Genomic DNA, 22,461 nt, shown 5'->3' on the forward strand with positions numbered 1-22,461 from the left:
AACCAGCTCCTCTGACGACGAGTTTGCCTAAAAGTCAAAGTAGTAATTTTGAAAGAAGGCATTTTGTACCAATTTTCCTAAGAGAAACTTCTAAGATAATGTCATATTTTTAAATCACTATGTCACAATCTGCAGTATTTGTCAGTGATGTGATTGTTTTGCACGCTTGTGGGTGGCTTCTTCTATTTTATCTCCTATTGAGCAGTTCTATGACTTCTTAGCAAGTTTGTCTGAAGACCCTTTCTTAAAATTGTATATTTCTAGCACTAAATACTTGTCAAATCTGTGGCATTTCCCACAAGATTTAGCGAATGCACCTTTTAGATCACTCCTGTTTCCTCCTCGCGGACTTATTTTCTGCGATGTGTACGCCTGCGTGCACCTGATGAGTCGATTAAACAAATTAGCATGTTACCAATGTTCCTTTCTGTTCGGCAAGATATTGGCATTTTGACAAGCGTGAAGAAGTGAGACACATGGGGCAGAACGGCGTCGAACTCCTTACGTTTTATTTTGCAGGCTATCTCATTCATCAAGCAACTCTACTTCGTGACGCATAAAACGATACATACAAAGTCATTACCAAATGTATTTATTGCAGGAAACATAACATTTTTCAAGAAAGGCAAACTGGCTAAAAAGTCCCGAAAGTGTTCAAAAGTAGATAAAAATAGAAGACACCCACCAAGGATACAAAACAATTTTTAGTAGAAGTTGTATCTTTAGTCAAAATGTTCTTAAATAAATGGGTTTTTAAAAATTCTTCAAATGACACTGCAAGAAAAAAAAAATAGGACACCCAGGCAGATGCCAAAACACTTAAAAGTGGACTAAATTTTACGTGAACCAGTCATTAAGCGTACAGATTCCTTTTGTGAGTTTGTGGGAAATTGGTTTGAGGCCATTTGACCCAGAACCAATTTGGGATGCAGGCACTTACCTCCCTGCACGTGCAATATGTGGGCATGGGGACAACCAGGGACCTCAGGGGACAGGAACGCCCCTCCTGAAAGCGACCTCCATGAGTAAGGGCAAATTGTCAGCTTTTAATTCTTTATTATAAAGACATATTTACATGGAACAATCTTTACAAACACAGTGAACACAATTATGGGAAGGGGACAATTTCTTAATGAAAAGGGCCTTAATATCTTTATATAAATTAGTATAAGAATCATACACAACCACTTTAAATAAGACAGCCCCCCAGCCTCCCACTGTCCTCTGCCCTGTGTCTCCTGACTTTCCCAGCTGTCCCTCGTTTCCCCCCTTCCCCATGGGGCTGGGCAGCTGATGCGGCAGGAGATGCAGAGAGGAGGAGGGGGAAAGGCCCGGTCCCTGGTAGGGGCGTCAGTGGCGAAAGAGGCTTTCTGGACACTGGCCAGCCCCCACTCCGAGCCTGAGGGGTGTGGGGGAGGCAGGAGCCCAGCCTGGCTCCCCAGGGCGGGCCTGGAAGCAGCAGCAGCAGCAGCAGCAGTAGTAGTAGCATTAGCAGCAGCGGAGGTAACGGGGAGAGGCGGATAGGCAAACCTCGGGGTTATTGTGGGACTCGGGGGGCCCTGACTCCCCCTGCCCCCATATATACATAGGTGGCCATCAGGCTCTTGTCTTCCCTTTTCTCCCTCCCGGGAGGCCTCTGGAAAAAAAAGCCTGCTCAGACCTACACTTCCTCCTATCTTCCCTTCCTCCTTTCCTCCCCTCCCTCCCTTCCTCCCTTCCTTCTTCTTCTCCCCCCCGCCTCCCCTACGATGGACAGGTCACTGGGAAGGAAGGTCCAGTCAACAAGAAGGGAAGGCTATTGAGTCCAGTTGGTCAAGGCCCCGTCCTGGCTCCTGAAAACCAGCACTGGGGTTGCAATGGTAGTCTCAGTGCCCGAGCTGCCCCCATGAAAATACCCAGGGTCTGCGAGTGCTGCAGGAGAGGGGCAGCTGGCCACTTACAGAACTTTTCCGCTCAGATTGGGGAATGGACCAGTGGAGGCAGGCCAGGGAGGCGGGAGCAGCTCCGTCCCCACACCACCACGGGGCAGTTCACGGCCGGCTAGCCTCTCCCTTCCCAGCTACCCTCAGCCCCGTCCCCGGGAAAAGGCACTTAATGGATTTTGAAAAAACATGATCAAGAGGGAAGAGGACATCATCAAGTGGGAGTTCGGAGACCTGGGTCCTCATTCTGGCTCAGCAGTGACCCTGAGCAGGTCACTACCCCCTCCAGGCCTCTGTCCTTATAGGAGTTTGCAGAAGGAGGCAGAGCTAAGAGATCTCCAAGGTTCCTTTTGGCTGTGATTCTTGACCAAAATGATCCTCCTGCTTGGTTTTTGGTCCTGGGAGAGTATAGAGCCATCTCAGGCCCAGCACCCTCTCCTCCTGAGGTGGAGTTTGAACTAGCTGGGGTGGGAGTTGGCAGGTGGGGAGGGTATGAGAACACAGGGGAAGGTGAGAGAAGTGACAGAGTACTTCACGGCCCCGCTCCTTCACCTCTTCCCTAACCCAGACAAGCATCAGGGTGAAGAAGAGGCCACAGCAGCTCTTCCTCCTCTTCTCCAGCGCTTCACCCTTTGCCAGAGCACCAACCCGCTTTCCAATGTCCCCCAAGGCACCCTGTGTGCATCCCAATGCCCCAGCCCCTCTGACTGGAGTCTCTCATTGCTCATCTCTCTATTCCCCTCTGGAGGCTGGATGAAGGGTCCAAGTGACACAAAAACATGGGATCTCCTGGAGCCCATTGAAGAAGGGAGCTTCCATTAGGCCCCCAGGGCATACCTGAGGAAGGAAGCGCCTAGTAAAGGGTTAGGTGTTAGATGCAAGAAGTGGGGACCAGAGTGGGGGGCGTGCCAGGGACAAGAAGGACGGTCTTCCAGTGCAAGGCCTCCAAGGCCAGTCTGGGGAGGGGCTGGGCAGAGGGGCTGAATGGATCCTTGTGAGAGAAAGGGAACCACCCGCACCAGGGGCAGGACCACGCAATTCAGGGAAGCTGGTGGGTGAGAAGAAGCGGGACCATCAGCAGCTGGGATGGGTGCAAGATGAACGGCGAACGGGCGTGAGGGCACCAGAGAAGCAGGCCAATCTATAGAGTAGAGAGAATCGCAGGGGGTGGGCGCTTCAGGGCCTCTCCAGTCCTAAAGAGAGAAAAATGACCAGAGAGAAGTCAGTGACATGTCTTAGGTCAAGGAACCACCAGGGACAGGAGAGGAGACAGCCTTCATAACCCCCCCCCATGACCCTGCACCAAAAGCCCAAGGCCCCTGAGTAGATGCCACCCTGTCCCGGCTCCAGGGGGAGGGACACCAGGCCGGCCCTGAGGGGCAGGCTTAGGCCCTGCTCCCTCTGCTGCCACCTTTGATTTTTCTCTCCTTCCCACAGCTCTGGGCAACTCTCCTCCTGCTCTCTGCCTGCTACCCGCTAAGGCTCCCCGCCTCCCTCTCTGCCCCCCTGAGGATCCATACTGCACAACTGTAGGAATACCCTGGGGGCACCCCTCTCCAGCTCATCAAGGCTCTTCAGGACTTCTAGAACTCTCCAAGTGGGCTAGCCACCCAGGCAACAGGGTGGAGAGGAACCAGCACTCAACTCCTGGGGAGTCAGGAGATTGGCCTTAATTGTCAGTCTCCTCTCTGGGCCTCCATCTCCTCGTCCATAAAATGAAGGCGCTAGATAGGTGCTCTGTCAGCCCGGATGTTGTGTGCTGCCGGGACTGGTTGGTGCAGGTGTCTGGCCAGCGATAAGCAGCAGGGTCACCCAGCTGCCAGGCTGCCACCACCCCCCAATCCCCTCAGTGCCACGCACTGACCAGAGGCTCAAGTACCTGCTTCAGAAAGGCATGGGGCCCTTATGGGAGAGGCGCGGCCGCTGGCGGCGGAATTTCCTCCGCCCTCCCTGCCAGGGCCCTGGTCCGTTTCTCGACCCTCTGGGCTGCACCAGGTAGCGGACATCGCCTTCCTCCAGCCCCTGCCCGTCAGGAGGCTGCAGCAGGGGCCCTGCAGGAAGGAGAAAGCCTGTCATCAGGAAGGCTGATGGAAAGGGGCAGGGGTCCACGGACCACAGGCCCACGGTAGGGGGCAAAGTCTCGATGCGGTGGCGCTCCTCATAGCTTCTGCTTCTGCTTGTTTTTATCTTCCATCCCGATGAACAATTTAGAATTTTTACACTATCCCGGGGCAAACGGAGCCCACTACTCACATCTTGCAAACTATGTACTGACTTTACATCCTTTGGACAGTTCTATCATGTTTCTGACAGGCACAAACATGTTCTTTGTTTATAAGATCACTGGGGGTGCAGTTTGGGCATTACACCTGTACTCGGCCGGGGCAGAGCCGGCAATAAGCCCGCCCCCCCCGCTGCACCCTTGCAACCAATACACTTAAACATTTCAAACACACAACATTTCAATGAAATGACCGCCCCCCATGCACCCATCGCCCAGATTCAACAGTTATGCACGTGGAGTCACATATGCTTAGTGATCTCTTTTCTTTCTTTGCTGAGGTATTTTACAGCAAATCCAGAACATCATGTCATTGTACTCCTCCATCCTTCAATATGCAGGTGACCCACTTTTCGGTACCAGAGATCTCATACGTCACCCCTGGGCATCTCACCAGTCTTTAGGCATCTCTGGGGCTCACTTGCTCCTGTGGCCGCCCTGGGGGTGTGGCTGGGGGTTTGGCAGGGAAGTGGGGTGTCTCTGACTCTGCCTGCCTGTGCTGAGTTCTATTCACCCTCTGCCCAGATTTAGAGGCCAATAAATATTGCATGAATGAATGAGTGAACAACTGAGTGAATGGTCACCTGAAGCAGCAAGTCCGTGCATGAGGAGGGGGCGGGCTGCTACAGTTGGCACGTCCCCACTGGATGCCCTACCTCCTGTCATCTCCAGATCACACCCCATCCTGTGTCTGATGCAAATTCCTTCCATTCCAATCCCAGCCGGCTTCTCTTCTGCTCTGGGGGGGCAGGGGGCTCCTTTCTAAATCTGTCCACATCTGGCTTAGAGTAGAAACCACTCGATGCCAGACCAAGCGCTGACAATGGAATCCAAGTGGTGCTGGTGTTCTTGGGTGTGAAGACAGAGCAGGCACCTGGGCCAGCTCTCATGGAGGCTGCAGTCCAGCCAGGGAAGGCGAGCTGCACTCCAGAGCAAGCCTGGCTGCCGGAGGCAGGCAGAGCAGGGAGGTGAAATGGTGCTGGGCACGAGGCGGGCTGGCAGAGTGCTTGTGCGACGCCCAGTATGGAGCTGGACTGCAGAAATAACCCCCCCTTCTGAGGCCGGTGATCACAAACCCCAGTCTCTCTCCCCTGCACCATCAGATTTGCCTTCAGCTATATCCCTGTCCGTCAAGTCCCATTTCCATCCATCCAGGAATCCCCATCACTAGCTCACAGTTTCCATAGAACCACCCGTTGGCTGCTAGCCCCCCAAACATACTCCTGGCGGCTCCTCCTTCCCCCTCCCTGCCTCCAGCATCCCCATACTCGGGTTCATTCCTTGGCCCCTTGGCTCTTGTGATTCCTCCTCCATTTGCACACAATTTCCAGGCATTTATCTCCCTCATGGGCCAAAAACAGACGAGGTTTGTCCTTAGGACCCTCCCTACCCAGGCTCCCGGGGCCTGCCGCTGTCCACGCACACTCTCACCCAGACACACGCCCCCACAGCACACACACACAAACTCTGTAACCCTCCGTCCTCCCTCTCCAAGAAAAGTCATAGACCCCTTAGGACCTGCTGTTCACTGGCCAGACTTCTGTGCTTCTGGTCGGGATGGGTTAATTTGTGACCTCCTCCTCCAATGAAAATTACCTAATCTGAATTAAAATAAAATTATATTTGTCCTTTGGGGCAATAGGTATGGATGGAAGTAGGAGGTCACTTCCGTCTGTCATAGAGCTACCCTCTTGATGCCATCTGCAAAGGGGCTGAGCTGGGGTGGGAGAGGAAGGAAAGGCCCTTACTAAGCCCCCCACCCCAGCTGCTTCAGCTTCTGCCCTGTGTTCTCGGGTCCCCTCAAGGCTGTTCGTGCCCACTGAGGGGGCTAGGAATGATGCTGATGAGGAGTCAACACCAGAGAAATAGTCGGAGTAGGAAAGGCTGTGCTAAGGGTGTGGCCAGGCACAGGGGAGCTCCCTAGGGGCCTTGGGAATTTAAGAGAGGCCTTGGTTCTCGGGGCTATGCCCTTGACTACTGGAGGAGGGACAACGGCACAGGCTAAGGCCCCAGGGGTACAGTAGGCAGGGAGACAAGAGGCACAGTGCCTGGACAGGGAGGGCATCATCTCCAAATGCTCAGCACCCAGGACTGAGTGTTGGTGGCAGTGAGGGAGGGAGGGCTGGGGGTGGAGGGCCTTAAGTGGGGGAGGCCAAGAGCCAGGATGGGGAGCAGGAATGGTGGCTCAAACTCTGGCCAGGGAGCTGTCTAGACTCTTAAGTTTGCAGAGAACTACCCTGAGATGACTGAGCACTCAGCCAGGCTCTGGAGAGCAGCCAGAAGCCCCCGGCATCTTGCATCCCATTGAGGAGGGGGCTCACTGTCTTCCTGGTAGCCGGAAGTCTGCAGCTTCTCCTGCATGCTGATCCCATCACCCACCGGCTTCCTATTCTTGATTCTGAGTCTGGTTCACCCCAAGATAAGCTGACACCTGAAACCCTGGCTTTATGCTGTCCGAAGGGACAGATCAGGGGCTGTTGGTTCTCGTCACTGCAGAGGTCCCGGCTGTACAAAAGAATTCCCCTGTAGAAATGGGGGCCATCCCCAGCGCACTGAAATATTTTTCTTCCAACTCATTTGCTACTTAAAGGGAGACTGGGACAATCCCCTGAAGAATCTCAAGCCTAGAGGAACTGGAGCATTGTTCTCCAAAGTGCCACCAGCAATGAAGCTACAGCATCTCCACACTGAGAACCACAGTCAGGGAGAGAACAGAGTTTGATTTTCCTGCAATCTGAACTCCAACCCAGCCAAGGCACAAAGAGGTACATGCGACTTTTTAGGACCACACCAACCTCACCAGGAATGACACACTTGTTTTCCTCTCACCATCCAGCCTATCTTGTTATTGCTTTAAAAGCCCACACTAGTGCTCTGGTGAGAACCCTACTGGCTACGTCCCCTCCATTGCTCCAGGGTCCTGCATGTGTCTCCAGGATGGGGTGTTCTTCCTTTGTCTATCCAGCCCCCCAGCCCAGTGCCCTGAGCTATCTTCCTGTGCCAGCTTTGTCGCCCTCGGACACGTCATGACCCGGCAGCCTGGTCCACCACTTCACACGCATGAGTCGTTTGCTGTCGAGAGACCTGACTCAGGTTATATGGGTGCTTAGTGCTTAGTGATTGGGGATGGAATGCAGATGCCCCCTCCCTAAGCAGGAGGGGTGCAGTAGGCTGTCCTCACACTGTCACTGTGACTGCAGGCTTCGAACTGGGGCTGGGGAGGAGGAGAAGAAGAAAGAGAGAGGTGCTCAGAGAAAGATCAAGGGACACTTGGACCTGGCCCAGCAGCTCCCAGGCTCAGAAGAGTAAAGTGTATGTCAGGTCAGGAGGCAGTGGAAGAGCATGTGTGTGTTGGGAGTGGGGGGGCGCATTCCAAGTCAGGACAGTGTGCTGAGGAAGAAGCGCGGTTTTCAGACCTGAGACTTTGACTGGGGACCCTGGCTGGGGAGGACATGCAAGTCTGGGCCAAGGGTGAGGTGGGCCTGGGGTCCCTGTTTCTCACCCAGGATGGGAGGCAGGAGGAGCAGGACATGCATACCTGGACCCTTGGCTGGTGGCCACCTGCATGGAGGTGCCCCACCTCGGCTCCAGGAGAGATCACGGGGTGGAGAAGTTTCCAATGCTAGGCTTAAGAAGAACATGAGGGCAATGAATTTACTCAAATCAGGGCGTGAAGACAGATGACCTATTGAAGAAGCGTGAATTAAAGCAAGAAGTGGCAAGTCTGGGCCAGACACAGCGTTCCTTCCTCTTGAAACCAGCTCTCCCCTTGATCAGTCCTGCCCCAACAGCTGGGCCCTGAAAGGGTTTGAGTGGTGGTCTGTTGGCCAACAGTTCCCACAGCCTCTGGGGGAGCACCAAGTGTGTACATCAGGAAGCCCCAGCTTCCTCTGCGATGCCCTCTCTGCACCCATTCTTTCTTCCCTGAAGGCACCTCCTTGGACTACTTGCCATTGGTGGTATCACATTGGGTGTCTTGTCTTGCCAACTGCACTGCATGGTAGGCTCCTGGAGGGCAGGCCCATGTGGTGTCCGCATTCCTATCTTTTGCTCTCTCCCCGCCATTGCCTGACTGATGGGAGTTTCTGAGGAAAAAGCCTGTTCCCCTCTTACCAGACAGGTGGCTGACCCAGCACTTAGGCCCTGAAGAGGGAGACCTCTGGACAGCTAGCTGAAGGCAGGTGGTGCCAGACTCAACCAATTCACCTTCCTGAGAAGCCAGGCAGTGCTCCCAGCGCCAGGGCAAGTGCCAAAAGGCAAGGGCAGAGAAAGGAGGCAGCCTACAAAGACAGGCAGGTGGGACCCCGCCAGGCCCTCAGAGGCTCCTCGGGTGCAGGCCATACCCCCACCCTGCGCCTTTCCTCTAGGAAATTTCCTCCTCTGCCCTCTCCTTCCCTCTGACCCCACCTCCCTAGGACTGCAGCTCTGGCACTGGTATTAGTCCACCTGGTCTTGGCCTTCCCCTTCTGTGGTGCCAGGCAGGCAGCAGTGACAGCCAGATCACAGGGCTGTGGCAGCTGGAGGTGAGAGCTGGCAGCCCCAGGAGACACTGACACACAGAGGACAGGCAGCCTGGGCTGGGGCTACTGGGGTATGGGTGGGGACTAGGCTTCGGGAGGGCAAGGGACCACCAGTGCCAAGTATGCCAGGTGGGGGGTGTGGTGCAGGTGGGGGCAAGAAGACTCCCCCTCCCTGAGCTGCATGGAGGTATCAGGTCGGGCGCTGTGTTCCGTGGGTTGGTGCCCGGAGACAGGGGGACTAAGGTGAAGCATGCCCATGCCTGGGGCAAAGGGAAGGCCGGAGCCTGGATATGGAAGATCCAAGTTCCTAGGGCGGCCAGGAGGCTGTGGGGAGGGCCTCGTGTGCAGGAGCAGAAGAGCAGACCAGACAGGACCTTGGGGTAAGGGAGAACACCAGCCTGGCCCGGCCCTGCCCGGCTTGGCCTGGAGGAGGCTGCCTCTGCTCATAGGCAGGCTGAAAGGAGCAACAGCTGGGCTCCACGCGCCGCCTCCGCCGCGCGCTCTTGCCTATGCAACAAGTGTCACGTCTGCATCTTGGCACATCATCACATCATCCCCAGGGGCCCGCGCCCCCCGGACCGGCCGGCGGCCCCTAACCTCCAGGGGTCAGAAAACTTTCGATGCGAGAGGGAGCTCAGCCCACCGGGGTCAGGTCAGCTCCCTCCACTGATCCACGGGGAGCGGGACATGTCCCCCCACACGTACCCTCCTCCACATGGGGTGCGGGGCGCGGGACACGCTGCACACGCCTGCGGCCCTGAGCTCCTCCTCGGACCGCGAGGGGTGGCCAGGAGGGACAAGGAGCCAGGCGGGTAATGCCCGAGCCGGACCCGAGCCCCGGGAGGAAGCGGTCCCCGCTGCCGGCCGGTCCCTGGCCTGGGGAGCCCTGTCAGCGGGCCACCCGGCGCGGCCGGCGCGTGGCTGCCCCTGCGCGGCTCGCGCCGGCCCGGGAGGCGGAGGCGGAGAGCGCGCGGGCGGAGGGGAGGGAGCGCGCCGGCTGCAGCCCGGGCTAGGGGAGCGCGGCGGGCGGGCGCGCACTCACCTCCGCACACCGCCGTCAGGGAGAGCCAGAGCAGCAGGAGCGCCTGCACGCAGAGCCGCAGATCCATGCTGCTCCTCCGGCCGCCGCGCCGCGGCTCTGGCCGGGGGCGGGGAGTGCCGAGAGGCCCGGCGCCCGGAGGCGGAGAAAGGCGCGAGCCGCCGCGGCGGGTGCGTGCGGGTGCGGGCGCGGGGCTCGCGGGGCTCCCGGGCCGCGCCGCAGACTGGCCGGCCGCTGCCGCCTCCCTCCTGCAGGCTCCCTCTCCCGCCGCGGGGCAGCGCCGCCAAGCTGGCCTCGGCGGCTCCGGGGGCGGCGACAAGCTCTTTCCAAGCGGCTGGCTGCTCGACCGCGGCTCCGGCTGCCCGTGGCCCAGGCTGCCAGCGAGAATGCTCCCCACTCACTCCAGGGGCTGCATTTTGTAGCTTGTGGCTTGGCCGCGAGCCCACTTGGTCATGTGGTCATCGAGAGGGCTGGAGGGGGGGCCAGGAAGAGGGAGAGGGAGCGGGCCTCCCGCACCGCCCCCCTCCCGGCACGCACGCTGCAGCCCCAGCCAGGGCGCGAGAGGGAACCTCGAGGTGGCCCCACAACAAAGGCTGCACTGCCGCTCCGACAACCCACAACCGCTCCCCGGACAATGCCTGCCTGGCTGGGGGCCAGAGAGTTTTTGAGACCTGAAGGATTTCAAACACAGGAAGCATTTGGGGCGGTGGAGGGGCACACTTAACCCTTTCTCACCTCGCTTCCTTAACAGCTGTCAGGGAACCTGGGCGCTCCGGGAAAGACCCGGCCCAGGCTGTCCCCACTCACCCCCTTCACCTCGGACCCGCTCCTTCCCCCTGCAGCTCTGCAGCAGCAGGGGCTGGCCGAGACCCCCACACACTGGCCCTCTTCTCTCCTCTGCATCTTCAGCTGGCTTTGTATTGGGGGTGACTGCCTAGGCTTGTGCCCAAGACCGCTTAATTGCCCAGCGCCCCCGGGAGGTACCCTCTACCCGGAATGCCCCACCCCACCCATCCTGCCCCTGCGTTCTCCGTTCTTGCAGCGGCATCTCAAATCCCAGGTCATCCGAAAGACTTCCCAGGATAACAATAATCCAGGAGGAGCTGCCCCTGAGTTCCTCCTCGCTGTGGGACTTGCAACAGCCTCTATGGCGTCCCCTTTCTTCCCCATTATGGTGAGAGTGGGGTGGTTTACCCACCTCCAAACAGTCTAGGCTGGATTCATTTTGCACGTACTCGGGATTCCCCTTTGTAAGCGGGTCCTTCCCAGTGATGTGTTTGCCTTCCCAGGCTAGACTGTCGGCTCCTACAGCCTGGAGCTCCCAAGGGAAGAGACTGCCTCTTTCACGGGCCTGGGAACCCCCTAAGATACAACCTTGTCTTCTCGTTCTTCTGCGTCTCTCCAAAGTCCCCAGGATTGGACTCTGCACATAGGTGGCACTCAACACATGTTAAAAGACTAAATTGAAAGGTTTTTCCACATTTCAGCCAGCCAGGCAGTTTGCTTGAAGTGAAAGTCCAGATTTACACCAAAAATACGTTGGATAGTGTGTATGTGTGCCATAAAAGATGTGAGAGACCACGATATAGTTAAAATATGTTGGAAATGTTAAAACAATCCAGTGCATACACTATTTATCAGTCTCCCTCGACCGTAATGGTCAGCTCCTCACGAGACGGCTCTCTCCTCTGTTCACAGCTGTATCCCCAGACAGTGTGGGACGTGGTTGGCATTCAATATATAATTTTGAACACACAAATGAACTTTTCAAAAACATGCCTATTGCCTAAATCAAAGTAGTGGGAAGGGAATAAAATAGGGTTCTTGTTACTAGCCTGTGGCTCCCTTAGCCCCTGTCCAGGAGGAAAAAGGCAGAGACGGGTGGCACAGAGCACCTCTCTTCATCGCGAGGCCCAGGCTGGCAGCCGCGGGCATCAGCACTAGGAGGTCACTTCCCCGGGGCTGTCCCCCCGAAAGAGTCTTCCAACTGGGAGGAAAAACACGTGGCCTCGGATCTCCACCCTTATCTGCTGTAGTGCCTTGCTGTCGTCACTTAAATTTACTGGGTCTCATGGGGATGATCGTCTTCGCCCTCCCCCTCAGGGTTATTATGGGATTAAATGAGATAATGTACGTGAAGGTACTGTGCAAATGGGGATGAAACCCTTGTAGGGCCGTTTTTAGGAAGTGTGATACTCCAACCTCTGATTGAGCAAGCCCATGCACCCCCAAACGAGTGCCCCCGCGTAAGTAGGTTAATAGACCATTCGTATTTAATCACAGCTTTCCTAGGGTGTGTATGGGCATAGCTAAGTGCTTAGAGCTGTGCTTTCCGGTATGGTCGATACTAACATCTAAAATAAAATGACAAGTTCGCTTCCTCTGTTGCACTGGCCACATTTCAATTGCTCAGTAGCCACATGTGACTAGTGGCTACCGTACTGGGCAGCACAGAACAGAACCTTTCAATCATTGCACAAAGTTCTATGGGACAGTGCTGGGTTAGAGCACCTCATTCATTCTTCCTTTTGCTATAATCCTTTTTTTTTTTTAATTTCTTCTCCCCAAAGCCTCCTCATTACATAGTTGTATATTCTAGTTGTAGGTCCTTCTGGTTGTGGCATGTGAGACGCCGCCTCAGCATGGCCTGATGAGTGGTGCCATGTCCAGAGCCCGGGATCCAAACCAGCAAGACCCTGGGCCCCTGAAGTGGAGCACGCGAATTTAACCACCCGGCCACATGGCCGGCCCCTATAATCCCTTTTCCAACCTTACCTAGTCTTCAGAATGCACAAGGGAAAAAATACAAAAGCAAACCAGTAGCATCCAAGGCAAGCAACACTCAGTAAATAGAAGGCATGCATGTAAATCAAGATGTAAAGAGCTGAACAGGTGGGAGAATCATGTTTTAATCTAATCCTTTTCCATTTCACCAAATTGCATTCATTTTTCCAGTGCCAGATCCAAAATCTTATTCTTTCTCCTTTCTCAGGCCACTTTTACCCATGGCGACCTTGCCCTCTTCGTAACGGCTATGGCTGTAACTTTCAGTGGCAGTTTCTCTTGCAATGCTTCAGGAGCACTTTTGTGTCTGCACACCATGCTCTGCGGGCCTGTGGAGAGGGTCCACCGCCGGTGTACCCCTTCTGGAACTGAGGCCCAGCAAGCAAGGAATGCAACCCTGATTGCTGACTCTGAAACCCCCGTGGGCTCCATATATCTCAATATCATATTCAAATGACCAGTTTTCATATGTGTCTCCACCCACCAGATTTTCAGGTCACTGGACTGACAATACCTAGCACAGTGCCCAACACATACTTGGCACTCGGTATCTCCTTGTTGAAGAAATAAATAACTGTTGGCATAACTCTGTGCTGTCTTTTGTTCAGGAAGATGATACTATTGAGACAATATCAGCAGACGAATGTTTTAAGGTGTTTCTTCAGGGATGGGGAGGAGGTACATGAAACCGTGCACATGGGTGGGGCCCATGGTCAGGGACAAGACTCAGTTTCTGTTCAAGGTCAGCGGCAATCCTGGGGCCGAGGTAGGACTCAATGTATTGTTGAGGACAGAGATGAGATAGCTGACCTATGTGAAGCCAGCCTGTGATTTGTCCCCCTCATCAGCGCTGTGCAGAGGCTATTCGGTTCGGCTTAGTATCGTATGTCATCACCACCAGTTGATGGTGCTCTGTTGACTCAGCCAGCTCTCTGTCCTGGAGGTTTGAGTGGGCAGTGTGGTGTATTAGAAAGAACCCAGCTTTTGGAATTTCAAATAACTGAATTCAAATCCTGCCCCTCAATCTCATTCGTTAACTGTGTGACCTTGGGACAGGTATTTAACCTCTCTGAGCCTCAGTTTCTTCAGCTGTTAAATGAGGACAGTAATAGTCTCTACCTTATTACGGTTGGGAGATTAAATGAGATAACGCAGATAAAGTACTTAGTACCGCCCCGGCCCACAGCAGTTGCTCTTCAATGGTAGTTTTCTCCTCTTCCTGACGTGCCCCTCCAGCCTTTGAGCTCTGGCCTCTGACCCTTTGAAACTGATCAAGAAGGACAGGCTCTGTCTCTGCCCTGCTCCACCCACACCTGTCTTCTTAGCAGCCATCAGAACTGCTCACTGTCTTACTCCCCAAAAGAGCCGATCTCTGCTGGAGCTGAGCTGACGAACGCACTTGATCCCGGGGGTTCGTGCGTGATAGCAGTTTGAAGTTTTGCCTCGCAGGTATGGTCTTCATTTTGATGGGGGCCTTTGGGAGACGACGTCCTACCCCAAGGTAACAGCAAGCTCCACCTTTTTGAGCTCTACTTTAGTGACTTTCAATTGGCTGCTCTACATAGAGCTCACCTTGCTGCAAAGTCAACTCAAAAAAGGATCCCCTTTGGCGACTTACAACCCAGCTCTCAACCTGCAGGTCTAGCCACTGAAGCCTCAGAGGGCAAGACTGCTGCAGCTCACTGCTCTCTGCCTGTCCCCACAGATGAGGATGAGGATGATGATGATGATGGGGATGATGATATAGCTAAGATTTACTGAGCATGTGCCTGTGTCAAGCACTGTTCTGAATGCTTTACATGTGTTAATTCATTTAATCCTCACACCTGCAAAGTAGGCCAATTCATTATCATTCCCGTTTTACAGATGAGGCAACTGAGGCTAGCAGAGGTTAAGTAATTTTCCCAGGCCTGCCTAACCTTAAAGCCCACACTCCTCCCTCACTGAGCTTTGAGAAGCACCTTCCCACTTCTCTGGGCCCATATATCACTTTCTTTGCACTTCTGACACCTAACTCATACTGTCTGGAATCAAATTAGGAAGCAGTGAAGCACCGTGGTTAAGCATGTGGGTTCTGGAATAAGGCAGCTCTGTCACTTACTAAATAGGTAACTTTGGGCAAATTATTTGGCCTTTCTGAGCCTTGGGTTCCTCATCTGAAGAAAGGGGCAGTACCTGTCTCCCTGGGTTATTGGAAGGCTTAAATAAATCAATACCTATAAAGTACGGGGTACAGTGCTGGGTTCTAGTAAGGCAGGCATTGTATAAATGGCACATCTTCTCACGGGTATTCGTGTGTGTGTCCTACCAATACTACGAGATAGTGAGACTATGTCGTATTCACTTTTGTGTTCTCACCAGCAGTGCTGGCACCCAGAGCAAATACTCAATAAATGTCCACTAAATTTAGGAAAGAACTCTATAGCCATATGAATATCCACTCTGGATTTATGATACGCATCAAATGTCCTTATTTGCATACTTTCATTTGGGCAAAATCGTCACAACCTGTCCAACAGTTTCTTGGATGGGTCAATACCAAGAGTTAGAAGAAATAACAAAAGGATGGATGTGAGCTCCCCACCCTCAATTGTGCAGTGGTTGTTTTTACTGGGGTGATGTAAGATGTGGAGCCTGGGAGAGGACATCTGGAGAAGGATGAGCCTGGCCAGTAATCAGAGAAACCTCATAACAGAAAGAGCGCCGACCCCCTCGTTACACAGCTGGGGAACCTGAGGCCCGGAAAGGAACAGTGACTTGCCCAAGGTCACACAGAAAGCCGGGGGCAAAGTCAGGACTGGGATCTTGGTCTAAGGATCTCCTGTTTTCCGTTGTTCCCTGTGCGCCTTCTAGCACAGAGCTCTCACCCACTGGCTGAGCAGTGCCCCAGCTGGCGGTGAAGGCACTCAGAAGGGCTGGAGTTCATTAGGCAGAGGTCCCTCACCCCACAATCCAGCCCTCCTGGAGCACCTCCTAATAATGCGTCTTCCCAGTCTCGCTCATCCAAGCTGTTCCCTAAGACATAAGCTAAATTAATGGGCAAAGAAGTTCAGTAGAAGCAACACTGGTAAAAAGTACTTCAGAGGCTCAAAGCTGCCCCTGTCTCCGGAGCTGCTTAACAGGAACTTGACAAACAGCAGGAGAGGCCAGCTGCTAGTTGATGCCTTACTAACTAGCTCCATGACAAATGATCTTTACTGGGTTCAGCACCAGCAAAGAATGTGAATTCTCACTGTCTCATTACTAAGGGTTTGTATCTATTGGCTGGAGTTGAACATTCTAACCCATCTATACCCACCAGAGCAGCCAGCACAATGCTTGCCATAGAGTAGATGGTTCAGACACAGTCAGTAATGACTTTCCCATTTTGGGTATGAGACCATTTTAATCAGAGAGCGTGGTGCTAATTGTGCAGTACCTAGCCTGGAACCTAGTCTATGAATCAAAAGACCCATATGACCATTTGGAGGAAAAAGCCTGGTTGTTGGGACTTCCTGGCCTTTGCTAAGGTTTCTTCTTCATCAGGCTGTATGAGTCTTCCCTTGCCTTGGTGTTCAATGCCCCTTAATCCTGATCACCAGCTGGATCCCAACCCTGGCCACAGACAGAGATCTTGCCTCTCACACTTGCCCTTTCCCCAAGCACACAGGGTCAAATACTAACCATTATAAGGTAGCACTTTTGCAAAACTTAAAGAACTAGCCACTTTTCAGCATGACCGCACTACCTCTACTCACATCCCTGGCATTTAGTACTATATCTCAGTCCCACTGTGTGCTAAACCCTTTCACAGGGCACCTTTCAGCCAGTCCCAAATGGGCTCCAATTTCCCACTGGAAATGCTTACTCCACTTAGATGTTTCTTCTAACGTCTTTGCAAACTACATACATTTTCTGGTTCTCATAATTTAAGAGACATCAGAGGTTCCCTCACAGATACACCTCATTTGACACAATAATCACGTTCCTGAAAACTATTCTGGCCTTAGAATTCAGATAATTGGCCATATTTCAAATGTCTTCAAAGGGTTCGCTGTTCACTAGTGGGAGAAGTCCTAAGAGGGATCCTCCAAGAAAGTGAACTGCTTCTCCACGCCCACCGCCATCCCAACCCCACCAAGTTGCCCCCTTTTCCCTGCATCCTGCCCAATTCCTTCTGATTCTTTGGTCTCTCCCAGAGCCACGCAGGTCCCCGTTCCTCCTGTTGGTCTTTCAGAGCAGTTCCATTTCCTCTGCACATCCTCTATGACGTCTCCCAGGAGCCTCCATCCTTCCTCTCCTCTAGGGTCTATAAATAGTCTGGCTCCCCCGGGGGAGGCATGCGAATTCCTTCCTCAGGCAGCAAGGCCCTGTGAGCTGGGATAGCCACTCCGGAACAAGCAGGTTTATCTCCAAGGTCCAGTGGGCCACTGAACGTTTCTTCTTGCTTTGCTGGCTAATCTTATCTGGGCTTGCATAGGTTGGATGTCATACAATCTCCAATCCGGCACCTTTGTGTGCTGAGCCAGGGTAAAGACTGTTGGGGACTAGGTGTTGAGCCTCTGACCAGTTTGGTTATGGCCTTAGAGCTCTGAGATGATGAGGTTAAAGTCGGAGGGATAATCTGGGTCAGCTTCGCTCCATCTCAAATTCAAGTTTGTAGCCCTAAAGTGATCAGAGGTTGATACCAGTTACCACACAGGTCCTAACCCTGGCCACAGACTGAGATCTTGGCTTCTCACCTTCTTGTCTTTCATACACTTCCTGAGCACATTAACAGAGAGAGTCTAACCTGTACTAATCTTAAAAAGGTAAGACTTTTGAAAAAGAAAGTAGCCATTTCACAGCAAAATCCCATGTATCAGTTTTCCAAGGACGCCATTACAAGTTACCACAAACTTGGTGGCTTAAAACAACAGGGATTTACTCTTCTGGAGGCAAAAGTCTGAGATCGACAAGTCTCTAGGGAAAAGTCCTACTTTGCCTCTTCCGGCTTCCGATGGCTCCAGGCATTCCTTGGCTCGGGGCGGCACCATCTTCACAAGGCCTTCCCCTCTTCTGTCTGTGTGATCTCCCCCTAGCGTTCTCGTATAAAATCACTTGTTGTTGGATTTAGGGCCCACCTGGATAATCCAGGAGGATCTCATCTGGAAATCCTTAATTTAGTTGCATCTGCAAAGACCTTTTTCCAAATAAAGTTACATTCACAGGTCCCAGGGGTTAAGACGTGGACATGTCTTTTGGGGGCCACCATTCAACCCACTACACCCCACTACCTCCATTCACATCCGTAGCATGCTGGAATCGAAAGAGCAAGAACTTTCGGTCAATTTTACCTCCAAATATCTCTCAAATCTGTGCACTTCTTTATGTTTCTACTGCCCCATCCTCATTCAAGCCCCGTCATTCCTGACACATCAATCTCCATAGCAACCAGAATGATCATGCCAGTCCCGCTCTGCTTGAAAGCCTTCTCTGGCTCCCCATGGCTCTAAGGATCAAGACCCAACTTTTAGCCATAGTCTGTAAGGCCCTGCATAATCTAGCCCTCGCCTACCTCGCCAGCCTCCTCCTTTGCCTCTCTCCCTCTTTCTGTCTGAAATGCTGTGTCCCTTCCTGTCACAATACTTTCCCAATACTCTTCCATCCTCTTGAAGAACTCTCTACCCCACCCCATCTTCTCCTGGCTAACACCCATCATCCATCAGCTCAGCTCGAAGGTCAAATAACTACTCCTCAAGAGATGCTTCCCTGGCCCCCAGACTGGCTGATATTCCCCCGTAATAACGTCTCTCATAGTTTGCCATTAGATTTGTGTTGAATTAACGTCTCTCCTCACCCCTACCACCCAAAGAGACTGAGCTCCACAAGGGCAAGGCCTATGGCTGTCTGGTTTCATCACTGTGTCTTCAGCGTCTGATATATAGTAGGTATTCAACCATAATTTGAACGAATATATGAATGAGAGAATGAATTAATGAATTAATCCAAACATCTGTGTTCTGATCCCTCCAGTTCCTCTGCTAAAAAATAAGAGAAACAACGCTTATCTCACAGGGTTGAATACGAATCAAAGTGAGATAATGGAGGGGATGGGGCTTTATAAACCATGAGATGCCTTACTAATTTAAGGGATCCTTATGAGATTGGCCAGTGTAACCAGCCTTTTTGGTGATGGGGAGGTACACTGCACCAGGGCATAGGGGCAGCAGGAGAAATGAGGGTGGAGGTGAGAAAGGATACTTGAGGTCTACATTCCTCTGGATAAGAAGAGTTTCTGTGGCTCTGCTGTGTAGGATAAAATTACAAGAACACTCAACTCCCGGGCTTCAGACTTGAAGCTCATAACTTACCACCCTCTGGGATCAAAAGAAAATGCCACTCTCCTCAAGTGTGAATATTGCCCAGAGTCCCCCAAGGCATTGAGGGTTTTGATTGTCTTCCTTTGAAAGCATCTGCGCCAGGTGCAGGCTGAGGATAGGGTGACAGCCTCCTGGGCTGGGCCCATCTCCAGCAGTGCTTCCCCTGAAGTGATCCATCAGCCGTGGCCCCGGCTTAAGGCCCTGCCCAGCTGACAAACGACTTTGAAGCATACCTCTTGGCTTTTCATTCTTTCCCTTCCTTGCCTTCTTGGCTTTCACTGCTAACAGGCGGGAGGGTATCACCTCCTTCCTCCTGCTCCTCTAGCACGTCCATCTAAAAGGCATCCCTGGAGGCTTGACATTCCAGGTCTTCAGTTTCTTACATTTGATTTCCCCAGACCCCATCAAGTCATAATCTCCTTTCCTGCAGGGAAGGGACACTTCCACTACTTCCTCCATATCCTCTTAGCTCCTTGCATTTGGGTCAAGAGACCTAAAAAGGCCATTTCTCATTTCCATCTTGTCTTCCATTGTTTTCTCCCCTGGGATGTCTATGCATTCATTGCCCTCAGATGCCTCACTGGTCTGGAATGTCCATGGCAAGCCAATCCTCTGAATCATAGACTTGAAGAAATTGGAAAGAGCAGAGCTCATTAGGCTGTCATTTCCCCAGCTTCCTTCTCTGACCTGGATGTCTTCCCACCGGCTTCATAGTGCACTTCCCCACTCCGTTGTCCCACTGGGCTTTGAGGTTCTGTCTATGATGTCCCAGAAATGTGAAGAACAAAGGCATGTTACTGAATAATCCAAGCAAAATCCCCAGTTTTGTCTCAGTGATTTGGGCATCCTACTACAAAGCAGTATTTCGATACAAGGCTTCAGGATAATGTCCTGCAATAGGTGCCACAGAACCAGAGCTGGAAAAGACTTGCAGCTCATCTGTTCAAAGACCTGCTCCTTTTTTTGTCTTTAGCTTTACTGAGATATAATTGACATACATCAAACCACACAATTTGCAATGTATAGAATGCCATGTACACAAAGCGTACAATTTGCTAAATTTTGACATATACACACCTCTGTGAAAGCATCACCACCATCAAGTTTCCATCGCGCCCTATAATTTCCTCTTGCCCCTTTGTAATCCCTCACTCCATCCTCTCCCGATTCTTTCATCCCCGGGCAACCACTGACCTGCTCTCTGTTACTGTATAGTTTGCATTTTCTAGAGTTTTATATAAATGGAATAACACAGTATGCATTTTTTTTTTGGCTGGCAAAGTTATTTTGAGATTAATTCATGTTGTTGTATGTATTAATAGTGTTGTATATATCAGTAGGTTGATTATACTTTTTGGCTATTGTGAAAAATGCTGCTATGAACACATGTACAAATTTTCGTATATACGTATGTCTTCAATTCTCTTGGGTATGTGCCTATGAGTATTTACCTGGGTCACATGGTAACTCTATGTTTAACTTTTTGAGGAACCCCCAAACTGTTTTCCAAAGCAGCTGTCCCATTCTACAACCCCACCAGCAATGTATGAGGTTCCTATTTTTCCTCATCTTCTCGTCTTATTTTCCGTCTTTTTTATTTTAACCATCCAGGGGATATGAAGTGATATCTCATTGTGGTCTTGATTTGTATTTCCCTAATGACTACTAATATTGAGCATCTTTTAATGTGCTTATTGTCCTTTTATACATCTTCTTTGGAGAAATATTTATCGAATCCTTTGCCCATTTTTTACATTGATATAATTCACATAACATAAAATTCACCATTTTGAAGTGTCCAACTCAGTGGTTATTAGCATATTCACTAAGTTATGCAACCATCCCCACTATCTAATTCCAGAGCATTTCCATCACCCCCCCCCAAACAAAAGCCATATCTATAAGAAGACAGTTCCAATCCACTCCTCCTTCCATCCCCTAGCAACCACTAATCTACTTTATGTCCATCTGGATTTGCCTCTTCCATACATTTAGTATAAATGGAATCATATAATATATGACCTGTTATGACTGGCCTCTTTCACTTAGCATAATGTTTTCAAGGTTCATCCATGTTGTAGCATGTTTCAGTATTTTGTTCCTTTTTATGGCTGAATAATATTCCATTTTATGGATACACCACATTTTGTTTATCCATTCATCAGTTAATGGGCATTTCAGTTACTACCACTTTTGGATAATTATGAATAATGATGCTATGAATGTTTATGTACAAGGTTTTGTGTGAATATGTTTTCAGTTCTCCTGGTTATGTATTTACCTAGGAGTAGAATGGTTGGGTCATATGGTAACTCTATGATTGTAAGGAACTGCCAAAATGTTTTCCACAGCAGCTGCACCATTTCACAATCCCACCAGCAGTGTGTGAGGGTTCCAGTTTCTCCACAGCCTCCTCAAACGCTTATTTTCCATGTTTGTTTTTAGTATATCCATCCCTGTGGGTGTGAAGTGGTCTCTCATTGTGGTTTTGATTTGCATTTCCCTAATGACTAATGATGTTTCATGTGCTTGTTTGGCAATTTGTATATCTTCTTTGGAGAAGTGTCTATTCAGATCCTTTGCCCATTTTTCATTTATTTGTCTTTTTATTATTGATTTGTAAGAGTTCTTTATACATTGCAGGATGCTAGACCCTTATCAGATACATGATTTGCAAATATTTTCTCCCATTCCCATTCTGCGTTGTCTTTTCACTTTCTTGATAGTGTCCTTTGATACACAAAAGTTTTTAATTTTGATTAAGCCCAACTTATCTATATTTTCTTTGGTTGCTTTTGCTTTTAAATGGTGTCATATCTAAGAAACAATTGCCTAATCACAGGGCACACAGATTTACAACTATGTTTCCTTCTAAGAATTTTACAGTTTTGCCTCTTACATTTAGGTCTATGATCTATTTTGAGTTAATTTTTTTTTTAAGATTGGCCCTGAGCTAACATCTGCTGCCAATCTTCATTTTTTTTCTTCCTCTTCTCCTCAAAGCCCCCCAGTACATACTTGTATACTCTAGTTGTGAGTGCCTCTGGTTGTGCTGTGTGGATGCTGCCTCAGCATGGTCTGACGAGCGGTGCCATGTCCACGCCCAGGATACGAACTGATGAAACCTGGGCTGCCGAAGCAGAGCACGTGAACTTAAGCACTCGCCCACGGGGCCGGCCCCTATTTTGAGTTAATTTTTGTGTGTGGTGTAAGGAAGGAGACCAACCTCATTCTTTTCCATGTGGATAACCATTTGTCCCAGCACCATTTGTCGAAAAGACTATTCTTTCCCACATTGAATTATAAAAAGTATTTTAAAATTTCAGTTTCCAATTGTTTTTGTTGCTGGTATATAGAAATAAAATTGATCTTGTAGCTGAAAACTCACCAAAGTCAATTATTAGTTCTAGCAGCTTTCTTGTCAATCCCATCATATTTTCTACATAGATGATCAGGTTATCTGCAAATAAAGACAGTTTTATATCTTCCTTCCCTATCTAGATGCCTCGTTTTATTTTCTTGACTTTTAGCACTGGCTAGAACTTCCAGTAAAATGTTGAATAAGGGCACACAT

The 22,461-nt window shown here is 51.0% G+C and overlaps 1 protein-coding gene and 1 long non-coding RNA gene across 2 annotated transcripts; one reads left to right on the top strand and one right to left on the bottom strand.

Annotated features, from left to right (window-relative positions):
• Positions 1 to 494: 494 nt before the first annotated feature.
• Positions 495 to 10,236, bottom strand: APLN (apelin). The gene is made up of 3 exons (XM_044764073.2): positions 9,766 to 10,236; positions 3,802 to 3,973; positions 495 to 3,115 (listed from the first exon to the last, which is right to left on the bottom strand). Exons 1-2 carry the CDS (start codon positions 9,830 to 9,832, stop codon positions 3,807 to 3,809), a joined length of 234 nt encoding a protein of 77 aa, XP_044620008.1. The 5' UTR covers positions 9,833 to 10,236; the 3' UTR covers positions 495 to 3,115; positions 3,802 to 3,806.
• LOC139042697 (uncharacterized) lies at positions 3,981 to 13,122 on the top strand. Its single transcript, XR_011499742.1, has 3 exons — positions 3,981 to 9,375; positions 12,362 to 12,654; positions 12,755 to 13,122. It is a non-coding gene; the product is annotated as an uncharacterized lncRNA (long non-coding RNA).
• The last annotated feature ends 9,339 nt before the right edge of the window (positions 13,123 to 22,461 follow it).

The sequence above is a fragment of the Equus asinus genome, chromosome X (assembly GCF_041296235.1).
Source record: "Equus asinus isolate D_3611 breed Donkey chromosome X, EquAss-T2T_v2, whole genome shotgun sequence".
In the NCBI taxonomy this organism is placed as follows: domain Eukaryota; kingdom Metazoa; phylum Chordata; class Mammalia; order Perissodactyla; family Equidae; genus Equus; species Equus asinus.